General features: G+C 40.4%; 1 protein-coding gene across 1 annotated transcript; it reads left to right on the top strand.

Annotated features, from left to right (window-relative positions):
• The first annotated feature begins 455 nt into the window (after positions 1–455).
• Positions 456–11,148, top strand: LOC309694215 (uncharacterized protein). The gene is made up of 10 exons (XM_082514079.1): positions 456–560; positions 1,168–1,215; positions 1,644–1,904; positions 1,984–2,229; positions 2,308–2,481; positions 3,203–3,289; positions 4,310–4,381; positions 4,823–4,906; positions 6,771–6,863; positions 10,936–11,148. The coding sequence occupies exons 1-10, from the start codon at positions 530–532 to the stop codon at positions 11,022–11,024; spliced, it is 1,185 nt and encodes a 394-aa protein (XP_082370205.1). The 5' UTR covers positions 456–529; the 3' UTR covers positions 11,025–11,148.
• Positions 11,149–13,232: the final 2,084 nt, after the last annotated feature.

The raw sequence follows: 13,232 nt of genomic DNA, 5'->3' as shown, positions 1-13,232 counted from the left end.
GAGCCACCGGTTCAAAACCCGCCCTGCTTTATACTTTCGACTCTAATGTTGCATTCACGTCACTTCAGGTGAATTTCATATTTTTTTGTCATTTCTCTGACACTTGAAAGCATCTTGTGTGATTTAAAAACGTTTTTTTACTATTTATTTGATATCTGCTATTCATCCCATGCAATATGTGCAGTAAAGCAGTTCTCATCCCAACCTGGTTAATGATAACGTTCCCTCATTTTATAAACATGCATGCAGGCTTTACTATGTAGATCCCTGAGTAGCGCAGATCTGTTTTCTAGCCTCTACTCTGCAGGGTTTGTGTGGTGTTAATCCCACTCAGTGTCTCTCTGTGATCTACCGAGGCCTTGTGTTCGTACCAAAGCTATAAAACTAAGAACTAAAAAACACTGAACGCCTTTTTCCTGGAACTGCAGAATAGAAACCACAGAGCCGCTGAAGTCAAGAGGAAGGAGGTGTGTTTAACTGCTGTGATGAAACAAAAAAACACCTTAATCACACAACACTGTGCAGAAGAATGGGACACGCATCGCTTCTGTGGCTGCTCTGTAAGTACCTCATGTACTGAATGTAAAATGTGCAAAGGTTGATCTTGTTGGAGTGCAGTGGATCTGGGACACAGAGATGTTTGCAGCTACAGGGAGGAATGAAATGCACAGGATTCAGCTTTAATTATATCAGTGGTTAATCCGTGCACTTTACTGAGCTCGAACAGCTGCTGCTTCTCTTTAACTGAAGGTTTCACCAGATTCAAGCTTTTACTTCTTTAAACTCTTTAGAGTTCAGATTTTCAGGTTTTTGCTGCAGACAAACCACAGCAGGGTTCAAACGTCTACTTCACCGTCTCCTGCAAATCATGCTGTTATCTTATTCTTGTCCTTTTTTACCAATCTTACTGATGATTACCAGTCATACATGTGCTCTGTGGTCACAGGTCTTGGTAAGCTGCATTTTTAAGCAAAGACTCCCCCCGTTTGTATCTCTGTGTGCATCTATGTTGCAAAGAGTGGCACCTGCCAAGCCTTTAAATATATCAACTCGTTTAATTGTCACTTATTCAATTTTCAGTCCAGGTTTCATGTCCAGATTAATTTTAGCTGGTAGTCACCAGTTTAAGTTGAGTGATTTTACTTTTTTTTTTCTTCCAAATTTCAGATTGCGGCTTACTTCTCTTCTCGGTGCTGAGCTGCATTACCTATGGAGGTGAGTGAACTCATAATTTGGAATCCTAGAGATGTTAAATGTATCAAAGTTTTTCTTCACAGAAAATAGATTTGACATCAGTATTTTTCCTTTTCTGAGTAATTTTTACATAAAATAGTTGCAGGAAAATGCATGCAATTAAAAATAGAGGAAAATTTGGGGAAATACACTCTTCGTGCTTGCTAAGAATTTGATGTTGAAACTGATACCATTACTCAAATAAAGAAATGTTCCAGTACATAAGTCACTACAGTTTAATAAAATAATGTGCACTGTTTTAGCTTCCGATCAACTTTTAGACTCAAGCATATGTTGCTTAAACTGGATTCAGATGTTCTATCTGTCTTTGACCCTGCACCACAACAGAGATCGGGATGTTTTAAAATTATTTTTTTCTGTTCATTCAAAAAATCTATAATCCCTCACAGCTCGTCTGACTGTGAGTCCCAGCAGCTCTCTGTTCTTTGAAGGAGACTTTGTGTCTCTGAGCTGTGAGGAGGACGACAGCTCTGCTGAATGGACTCTGAGGAGAAACACAAGCAGAGACACCAGAACTGAGTGTGAGGAGTGGGGAAAACCAGCTGGTTCTTCCTGTAACATCAGTGGCATCCTCCCATGGGACAGTGGAGTTTACTGGTGTGAGTCCAGAGAGAGTCCCATCAGTAACATGGTTAACCTGACAGTCACTGGTAAGCTGAGTGTGTGGAGTTAGTGTTGATGAAGCTGTGTGTAAATGGATGAAATGCTGTAGTTTGTCTCTGTGTTGAGGTGGATCAGTGATCCTGCAGAGTCCTGTCCTCCCTGTGATGGAGGGAGATGACGTCACTCTGCTCTGTAAAACAAAGACCACTCCCTCCAACCTCCCAGCTGCTTTCTATAAAGATGGCTCCCTCATCAGGAAGCAGCCTACAGGTCACATGACCATCCAGCATGTTTCCAGGTCTGATGAAGGCCTCTACAAGTGTGACATCAGCGGTCATGGAGAGTCTCCATCCAGCTGGATCACTGTCACAGGTGAGGCTTCTGTTTCTTTTACAGACTTTAGACCCAAAGAGACTCAAACTGACCACAAAGACTTGTGTTTCTCTTTAGTTTCAGGTTCTTCTACCTCTCCTCCTCCATCAGCCTCAACTGCCTCCCTCCACCTCCCCTCTTTTTCTACTGTTTCCTTCTTCGCGGTGCTATCAGTTTCCTCCATATTTGGGTTGCTGCTGCTGGTTGTACTGGTTGTACTGGTGAGAAGATGTGTCTGGAGGAAACCTGAAGGTGAGACACACATTCTGTTCACATTTAATGTTTCTGTATAAAACCAGCTTAAAGTGACAAAATAACACAATCTACAGTGTTTTTCTCTGAGTGGTATAAAGTGGGTGAAAGTCAGTCCTGTTACACTGACGCTGATATCTCACCCAGTGGGAAACTCACACTGAAGTAACTGAAGTGGATAAACATAATCACACATGTAGGTGTGACCATGGGGTGAACTGTTCCTTTAATAACAGTCACATGATGCACAGGATGTGCTGTTTTTGCACTTTGTGAGCACTTGTTTTTAAACAGTTAAATTACGATATTTATAGTGAAACTACACACTGCAGTTGTGCAACATTTTCTGCTTCTGCATTTCATCTTCAATAACATGCTTTTAATATAGTTTACACTAAATGTTTTGTTTTGCTCTGGGTGAACCGTGATGCTGCACTTGAGATTTTGTGGTCAGAGTCTATCGAAGTGAACAGAAGCTTCGCCGCCGTCCAGTTTCCTGTTTTCTGACTAAAAGAAGAGAAAATAAAACCTTTTTTTCTTTTACATGTTTTACCGCAGGTCTCACAAAGATCACCCACCGTAATGCTGACTTTAGTCTTTCCTCCACTTTGCATTTTAATCATCATTAGATGATTATGAATATTAGTGCTCCAAACATCGAAACATCGGCAGTTACAGTACAGTTATCAGTGGAAAATCTTTTTCATCTCATTTTTTGCAGAAAGAGATCCTGCAGCAGCCACTGCTACCTACTCACCAGTGAGAAGAACCGTATCGAACCAGCAGTATGAGTCAAACAGGACGAGTGGTAGGAAACATTTCCTGTTAGATAATATCTAGATTCTTTGATGATCCAACGTTTCTTCAAAACGTTACTCAAGTTTCGTGTTTTGGGGTTTTTTGAAGAGAATCTCCAACATGTGCTTGTTCAGACACCGGTGATACTTTTAGGGTGAACTGCAGGTCCTCATGCTACTATTTTATCATGTGTATATATGCTATCATTTCCACTGCACTGGACATATAACAAATCTTTGTGACGTGGCTTTAAGCGTATATGTTACACATTACTTTAAATATATCTTTATTTTTGTCACACCGTCAGACCAGCAGGCAGTGTGGACATCCAACTGTGTGAACACGAGAACGCAAAAATATATTATTACATTACACTCAATCATGTGTTATTTACCGGTATATTTATAATTAGAGCTACTTTGTTATATTTTGTAACTTTGTAATATGTTGTTTTATTTCATTTAGTTTGGTTAGCTACTGTTCTTTACTGCCTTGGAGCAAGCATAGCCACATAATTTCCTCTGGGATTAAAAGAGTGCTGGGATAGTCAGATTCTGATTCTGACAAAGTGATTAATATTAAGTTGATACCATAGATACATCTAAAAAATCTGGGATCAATTCAAATCTCAGGAACCTTGATTTTAAAATCAAGGTCAGAGGTCAAGTTTTCTGAAAGTCTGGTAAACACAATTACAAGAAACGGACAAGTTGCCCCATTTTTTTTTTGGCCCACCTACTAAGAGGCTGAGGGTCCTTCTGACTGTTGTGCTGTTGAAACAGGCGACTCCTCCCTGTGTCAGATTAGGTAAAGGTATCTTATCTTGTGTTAAACCCCCCATTTTTTTTACATGTTGTTTCACTGGAAGACTCAGAGAAAGAAAGAAATACAGTTTTATATCAGATTCATCCCGACTGCACTTTCCCCTTCCCACTGATTGATGATTTATTAATATCATTATTTCATATGCTGAAGCAGCAGCAGTGACAGTTATCTGTTCTCAGAGGAAAATCTGACTTGATTTATGCAGAGAAAGATCCCCCAGCAGCTGCAACTGCAACCTACTCGTCGGTGAGAAGAACAGCCTCAAACAGGATGAGAGGTACGCCGAGTTTCCTGCAAGATAAGCTTTAAAACGTGTGATGTTTCCTAAAAAGTTCCACAAGGTTCATGTTTGGGGTTTCAGACGAAAGCCTGGTGCTTCCTTTAGAAAGTAACTGCAGGTGCCTTGATTTTTTTTTTCTTCCATCAGTTCAACATTTCAGTACTGTTAGCCCTGGGCCTACGTTAGTTTGCGGCCAGATATCCATGTTTCTGCACGTCAGCGTACTAGAAGAGCGACAACAGCAAAGAAGCTCTGCTGCACTTCAGTTTCCTGTTTTTCTGATTTAAAAAATGGGGAAACACTTTTTTTATTCAAATGTTATTTGAATAAATGTATGTCAGAGTTATCCAGCTTTTTATCAAACACAATCTTTCCTCCACTTGACATTTTAATTGACACAAATGACACAAATGCCAACGTTTCAAATTGACTTTACAGAAAAAGATCTCTCAACGGCTGCCACCTACTCATCGGTGAAACGAGCAGCAGCAGACGAGCAAAACGGAGCAAACGGGACCAAAGGTATGAAAAATTCCCGGCACGACAAACTCAAAAATCTTTGAAGGTGTTCTGATGTTTCCACAGGAGGTTTTCTGGGGTTGATTGTTTTCGAACATGTGTCGGATGCATCTGTGATGAAATCTGCTCCATATGTTGGTGTTCTGGATCAGCAACTAAGCTAAGCACTAAACTGAAGTGCACGACTACGTTATGATGGTTGTTAATAATCGGAATCAGAATTCTTTAGTAATCCGAGAGGGAATTATGTGGCCACAGTTGCTCCAACATGGTACGAACTTTAACTAAACTAAACTAAACAAGAATCAGCTGACAAAAAAAAATCAACTCTTTTCAAATCTTCAGTCCACTGAACATCAGCCTCACTTTTCCAGGTGCTTGGAGACTTTCCAACTTTCCAAACATGGAATCTTAGACTCTTAACATTTCCAGGTCCATATTTTTTATCTTTTGACTCTGCTTGAATAGCTTAGCATGATTCACATCTCAAAATAATCCTTCTTTATTTGATATGGAGTCTTGGTGCAGGCCCTCAGTTCATTCTCTCTCCCTCCTGACAACATTATTAGAAATGTTTAATGTGATTATCCATGGCTGGAACAAGATCTATGTCAGGAAATAAAGAAAAACACAACTGATCCACTTCAAGATGAGCTTTCCTTCCAAGTTATATCTTGAGTGCAGCTGCCAGTTTCAAAAACAGATAATGCGTCCATGATGATTTTCCTCCTCACACAGAGCTGTAACACAAACAGCTGTTGAGTGAAGCAGATCTGTGGCGTCTCTGTGCTACAGAAACAAGAAGAAAGTCTGGATAAGCACGTGGTGATGCTCACGTTCTTTCTGATCCACTTCTGCATCCTTTGGTGGGAACTGAAAGTGTAACCTTGGATAATTTGATATTTTGGAAGCTGGTCCCGTCTAATGATGGTAACAACACTGTTGTCTAAGGAGCTTGGAAAGAAAAGTGTCTGGACTTCTTTAAGCTGCTTGAAGACGTTTCACCTCTCATCCAAGAAGCTTCTTCAGTTCTAAGAGTCAAATGGTGGAGAGTCCCAGATTTAAGCCTGCAGGAATTTTGGGACAAAAGGACCCCCTGATGATCCTCTACCTAATCACATGAGCCAAGGTGTGAAAATGGGTGTGGGTCACAAACACAGTTGTGCACGTTCAATGCAGACAACAGGATTCAGACGCCTTCACATTCACCCTCTTGTTTGTGTGCAAGAAAAAAACAGAAGTGTGTCCACCGGACTCTCGGAGTGAGCACAAACTTTTGGTTTTTTTTGTGTTCTCACTTTTACTATAAAGTCAGGAACTCCTTCTGATGTGGTGAAGGTGTCTTTAAGTGGTTCAAACGTTTTGACTCATGGGGCTTTGAGCTTTCAGACTTTGTGCACTGATAATAAAGCAGCAGTATTTTCATTCAGATTTTTAAACTGGGTCATTCTTCCTCAGAGTTTCCCTGCATATACTTTCACTCCGTTGTAGGACTGACCAGTGTTAATTGGGCCAAATGAGGCCAAGAAGTCATGGCAAAAACTCACATCTGTCCAATATGAGGTGAATATCGGTGGAGGCAGCTACACTCACCCTAAAAGTCAATTTTTCTTTGAAACAGCTTTCACAGGTTAGCAAAGTGTTTTATTTGGGTTACGTTAAGTTTGCAAAGTGTTAAACGGGCTTGGCAGATGTGAGTAGCTCTGCACTCATTAAGCTTCCTGTTTCGAGCACTAAACTCAGCAGAGGTGCTAAAAAAAAGTCACTCCAGGTTGAAGAGAGGATGTGCTGTGACTTTACGTGCAGCCCTACTCATGAAAAGTCCACATTTTCCCTCACGTGACTTCTATCTTGTTTTTTTTTTCAGTGTGCGATCCAGCTGCAGGTTACTCTTCGATGCACATAACAAGCGAAGTCAGTTATGGAGAAATCGCCATCAGGAAAAACAGCAGGCACAGAGGTACAGCTGCTCCTCTTTCATACTCGCTGATCTTCTGCAGGATCTGGTTTAAGTGCACAGATGCTGTTTGTACAGAGGAGGAGGAAGTCGGATCACTTTGATCCCTCCACACTGTAAAACCTAATCAAACCCTAAATGCAACAGAAGAATGGGGTCAGATTCATCCTGCTGCTGGCACTGTGATAAACACTGTGAAAAGATGATGACGCAGTGACAGCATCTGCACTGTAGAGCTCCACAAAGCAGACAGGAGAGACTCAAACTGTAACATGAGGAAAATGTTGAGGTTTAACACAAATACTGAAAGTAGCAGAGCTGCTGCAGACGAAGCAGCAGAGTGTGACCCACAGTAAGTATGACATACTATATGAACGTGTGAGTGTCTTACACCTCTGAGTGCTCAGGAGGAGCAAACATAACCACAGCCTAACGAACCATTAAAAAAACACAATCATTTATTCACTTACTGAAAGTAGAGCTAATGTTTGTTCAAAGCCAAGAAAGAAAGGTAGAAAAAAGGAGGACAGTGTACGAGCACACATCTCTCAGGATCATGAATCGTTTTTAAGATACTGGAAAATTTAAATATTTCTCATAGAATTATTATAAACTATGAATCTATTAATTTATACTTTCATCTGCTGGGACACAACACAAAAAAGCACATTTTGATTTTATAAAACATAAATCAGAGGCTTATTTATGAGCTCAGCAGGTAGGATCATATCACTGTTGTAAGGTTTATGGAACAATAAAATGGTTTTAACCTTCAGCCAACAGGATGAAAAGGGAAAATATAAAGACGCTTATAACAAACTTCTTGATGCTCATCTGGGAAAGACAGAGATTTTAGATCATCGTGTTATCTGTGCTCTGAGCTCAGCGGGATCCTGCAGAGATCTGGTGGCAGTTTTAACCTGCTGATCTCTTAGGTTGACCATAACCTGCTCTTCAGCCCTTAACCCTGCTTTGTACTGTAGATCTGAAGACATTATGCCTTTAATGACACCTCACAGGCTCTGGGTTTGAATCTCCTGGTTGGCTGTGTGCAGTTTTTACACTGGACTGGGGACCTGTTTAGTTTGTAGAGCTCTATCCTGTGTGAGCTTAAGTTGGATCGAGTGTTAGGGAAGTGTGTGGAGGGAATATTTTATAACCAAACCAAAAATGTTTTTTGCACTTAGGTTTTTGTACAGATTAAACAAATATTCATACAAGTTTTCAACAAGTGTGGCCAGTGTGAGCAGGTAGATTTGGTACTTTGGACAGAGCTAAGCGAGCTGCTTTCCTCTGAGTCCACTATCAGAGATAAACATTAACAGACTGCAGATAATTTACTGCTGATGTGAAATGTCCCAGTAAGAGAGGCAGCAGGAGCAGTTACAGCATGTTTAGTCGCATAAAATCATTTCTCTAATAAGAAGTGCGCACACTTAGTGCATTTAAAGCACGAGCCCCACATGGACACAACAGGGACAAGTGGGTGGTGCATGGTATGCTTATGTCTCTTCATAAAACAGCATTAAATAAGTTTCATTCAGATAAAGGTAGGATTGGTGAAACAGGACGTTTAGAAATTCTATGGATACCAAGTATTTACAAACAGGCGGATGATCAGTGAAAGATCATCACTGAAGGGTTTTTTGGGGAACAGAAAAAAGTCACCAGCTGCTGCTGACACATCTTCAGTTCCTGAATGATTAATGTTCATGTTCTTAGGAAAATAAATCAAAGTGAAAGGACTTCAAATTTGATAAGTTGTTAAATGTTTTTTCTGCCTCAAAGAAACAGTCGACTCATAAAGATATAAATATTTAAAAAAGGAAAATCAAAGTTACACACAGTAAATTAATAATGGACAAGCTGACATATCAATAAAGGAAATGCATGTATTGGTATCACATCACCCAGACTGTCCTGTAATGATAATAAGAATATGTCAATAACATTTCAAAAATAAATAGTAAAAAAAAAACAGGATTGTGTCAACAGTGAAGTGACACAATCCTGAATCAGAATCACCAGAATCCCACTATAATACAAAAATAAACTTCTTGTAAACAGGAAGTAATGTCAGACAGAAGCAGGCTCAGGGAGGGGCGGCCATCTGCTGCGAGTGGTTGGCTGTGAGGGGAGGGAGAGTGGACAAAGACACATCGTGGAAGAGAGCCAGAGATTAATAATATTAATAATGACTAATGATTAAATACAGAGAGGTGTGATTAAGAAGAAATCCCCAGTGCACCATGGGAAGCCCCCCAGCAGCCTAGACTGATTCCAACGTAACTGAGGCAGGGTTCAGGGTCACCTGATCCAGGCCTGACTTTATTAAAGGAGAAGAATCCTGCAAGAACAAATGTCCTAAAGGGAACAAGACTGAGGAGCCAGAAATCTCTGACATGAGCCTGCTGAAGGGGGCCCAGCTTGGGCCAGACTCATTATTAGTGTCAGGAAAAAGGTCAAAGGTCAGATGAAAAAAAAGGCTTTTGTTGAGCAAATTTGAGTTCCTCTGCTGCCACCTACTGGCTCATATCATTTTGTGACTCGTTTATTTTTATGCTGTGCACATACTGGCCACTTTATTAGGTACACCTTGCTACCACTATTGCCGTCAGAACTGTCTTAATCCTTCACAGACTCAGCATGGTGCTCAACAACATTCCTCTGAGGTTCTCATCCATATAGAGATGATAGCATCACACAGCTGCTGTACATTGATGATGTGAATCCAACACGTCCCTAAAGTGCTCCGCTGAATTTTCAAGGGCTTGATTTGGTACAGATGTTATAACTGCATTTATGACACAGAGTGTAATAGTAACTGTAATAGTTTTATATTCTTAGACTGAAAATGAATCTTAGAAATAAGCAGCAGTTTATTATTGACATTCTGCTCTAAAAGTAGAGCGTGAAATGTACAAAGTGATGAGATTCTTCCATTATTTAAACCAGTTTACTGTCCTGTCAGATTCAACTGTGAGCTCTATAATGTAATTTCAATTAAGTTTTACCTATATAGTGCTGAATCACAACAACAGTCACCTCAGGATGTTTTATATTGCAATATAAACCCCCCAAGGATAACACAGAGAAAACAGCAACAACCAGACAACCTCTATAAAAAAAAGCATTTTTAGACAGTGGGGAGGAAAAACTCCCTTTTAACAGGAAGTAACCTCCACGAGAAGCAGGCTTTGGCAGGGGCGACCATCTCTGGTGACGGATGATCTGATATCCTCGTGTTGGTGTTGTTCCCAGACCATCATGAAAATGTTGTTCCAGGTTCAACATTGGAAGTGACCAATCACATTGTTGTGACGTTATTCTTTTGCGCGCCAAGCCATTCGTGCATTTATGAAATTCCAATGTTGCAAGGACAATATCAATTCTACTTACTGTTTATTAAAGGGTTACGGTTAGGGTCAGGGTCTGTTGATCGGCGGACAGAGGCGGTTTCACGCAGCTTAAGTACAGTTTTTTGTTTTACGCCGGTTTTTCCCGAAGTCGCAAAAGTATGACGTCATAACATTCTGATTGGTCACTTGCAATGTTGATCCTGGAACAACATTTTCATGATGGTCTGGGAACAACACCAACACGAGGATATCAGATCAACCCTCTGGTGACTGCCTGGAGGAGAGGGGAGGGAGACAGGAAAAAAGACACGCTGTGGAAGAAAGTCAGAGATTAATAATAACTGATAATTAAGTGCAGAGAGGTTTATACACACATAGTGAGTGAATAAGTCACTCTCAGTTCATCATGGGAAACCCCCAGCAGCCTGGGCCTATGAAAAAGTTCATTTGAGTCAAAGCTAACGAATCTGAGTCTCTTTAAAGGGTTAATTTGATCTACTTTATCAAATCCAAAGTCAGTGAAAAAATGAATATATTGTCTTGATCTTTGTGAGGATTTATGTGAGTACAAGACTAAAAGTGTCCCGGCTCTGTTACACTTCAGTGGATGTTTTCTTTGTGGAAAATGTTGCATGTGCAGTTATTTTTTGATGTGTCCCAGAAGTTTTTATCACCTGAAATTTAAAAGTTTCTTTAATCTGTGTGTTTGTGTTCAGATCCTTCACCAGAGCCAGGGGTCATCTACTCAGCACTGAAGTCAACAATGACGCCTTCCAAACAGCCGATCCAGTCTGACCAGAGATGACGGCTGGCTGCTAAATACAGTGCTGTACACCTCTGTGCAGCACATGTTATTTATTTAATTACATGCTGTGTGTGTTTGCAGTTTTATAATTGCACTGAAATAAATGACTTGAATGTACAGTTTACGGTGAGGTGGATTTGTTTTGTTTTTTTCATTTAGCCAGTCATTGGAAACATGAAGAATCAACGGACCGGAGCGTGCACGTCCATGCCTTCAGAGTTCATCTTTGAAAACAGTCACTGCATGTTATCCAGCTCCACCTACTCCCCTCCACACATGCTGGGTTGTTTTAGCACAACAGATATTGTATCAGTGATTAAAGAAAACACTTTGCTGTTTATAATGCATGTTTAAAGGAGGTGAGTGCAGCTGTCTCAGATGAAATCTAGGGGACTGGGTCCTAGAGGTGGACCAGTTTTTGCATATTTTATAACATAGTGCCATAGTGCTGTTGAGTGCCAGGAGGATTTCTATGATTTATACATCATGGAAACCAAACAACCTCTGGTGAAGCGGATGGCACAACACAGAAGAGCTACCTCGTCAGGCCAGGACTCTGCAGTCTGTTTACACCTACAGGCCAGTGGACACTCTTTCAATGATGAGGATGCACACATCCTGGACAGGGAGGAACGCTGGTTTGAGGGTGGAGTCAAGGAGGCCATTTACGTGAAAAGGGAAAGACCATCTCTGAATCGAGGAGGGGGCTTAAGGGTGCATCTTTCACCATCTTACAATGCTGTGATTGCAGCCATTCCCCAACTCTGTGTGAATGGTACTCATGGCCATTGGTGCATGATTTCCTTTGCTTGAGTCATGTTCTCCATAAACTGATGTAAATTTGTATATACACATTTTTGTATGAAATGTTAGTTTAAAGTCCTCCGTGAACGTTACCTTATACTGGTGGAGGGGTTTGTGTTTCCCAGGAATCCTAGGGACTATGTTGTTAGGGGGATTCTGACCCTTGGTTGTAACTTGGTTTGTTTTGTTTTTGCAGTATACTGGGATTCTGATGTTTAGAGAGCCATTGAGTTTTTGTTATTTAAGTTTCTACTTCTTCTACTGTTTTAGTTTAATCAGCTCCCTTTCTTATGCGGCATGTCTTAGTCTTCTCCCTGCGTTCCCTAGTCAGTCTTGTCTCCATGTTTATTTGCCTTTCAAATTCCCCAGTCTTTGTCTCTGGCTCTCTCACCCTCATTCTGTGTCATGTCTGTCTCCTTCCTATGCTTCCTTGTATTTTGTCAGTCTGCGTCTCAGTGTTTGTTCTTGATTTCCAGTTTTATTTTGATAGTCACTTAGCCTGTGTGCATCATGTTCAATTTTGCTTCACCTGTGTTATAGTGAATTTAAGGAATAGTGTTGCTGGTTCATTAATAAATGTGGCCACCAGGGGGCATCAGTTAAAATGCAAATGCTTTATTGAACTGTAGTTTTTGTCCCTGGGCCTCTGAACTATTTAAAGGTTCCAGGAGAGACAAAGGAGGAAGTTGAGACGGAGAGATGCTTGGGGTTTTTCTAAGTCTCATTGTAGAGTTATATGGTTTATATTTAGGGTTTTGGATAGTTTTGGATGATAGTTTTAATTATAAATATAATATATACATGTTTATGGTTACTGGTCTTTTTTGGAAAGTGTGGAAACACCCCTGGCATTTTATGAGGAGGGCGTGCTAATCAGCAGATGGGTGTGAAGGACTGCCAATTGCTAATTTAAAGTGCTGATCGTAGATGCCGCTAGTGCTCCACAGAGCTGCCATGTTATGCTGCTGAAGTATTTTGATTTTTAAAAAATGCCTACAATGATTGGAACCTTGCTGCTAACAGTTATTCATCACACTGTTTCAGCAGTATTTCAAATCATTTGTTTTTTCTGAATATTGAAACATGTGATGCAGCCTGTGAAATGCATTTTTAGAAATCTTGTTCATGTTGGAGGTGTTATTGAAACTGAATGAAAACAGGAAGAACAGGCAGCATTTCTGAAGGAAATATGTGTGACATCAGACCTGTTTGTCATTTTTGTCTCTGTGCTGCTGCACAGAGACAAAATAATAATACATTATTATTAATACATTATTATTTGTGTGTAATAAAAGACCCACTGTTGAAGAACAAAAGACACACCTCTGTCCCATTGTTGCCCTTTAGAGTACAACAGCTTTTCAGTAAGTCCTCTGATTCAAGTAATATTGGAGAAAAAGTGAT

The sequence above is a fragment of the Aulonocara stuartgranti genome (assembly GCF_965226115.1).
Source record: "Aulonocara stuartgranti genome assembly, chromosome: 3".
Lineage (NCBI taxonomy): Eukaryota > Metazoa > Chordata > Actinopteri > Cichliformes > Cichlidae > Aulonocara > Aulonocara stuartgranti.
The sequence above is the reverse complement of the archived record's forward strand: the minus strand, read 5'-3'. Positions and strand labels throughout refer to the sequence as shown.

What these genes read in the sequence shown, in the direction of transcription:
- LOC309694215 (XM_082514079.1), top strand. Translation starts at nt 530, where the DNA reads ATGGGACACGCATCGCTTCTGTGGCTGCTCT. An exon ending in CGGAGCAAACGGGACCAAAG is followed by an intron (nt 4,907 to 6,770) that starts GTATGAAAAATT and finishes TTTTTTTTTCAG; the next exon opens with TGTGCGATCCAGCTGCAGGT. An exon ending in GAAAAACAGCAGGCACAGAG is followed by an intron (nt 6,864 to 10,935) that starts GTACAGCTGCTC and finishes GTTTGTGTTCAG; the next exon opens with ATCCTTCACCAGAGCCAGGG.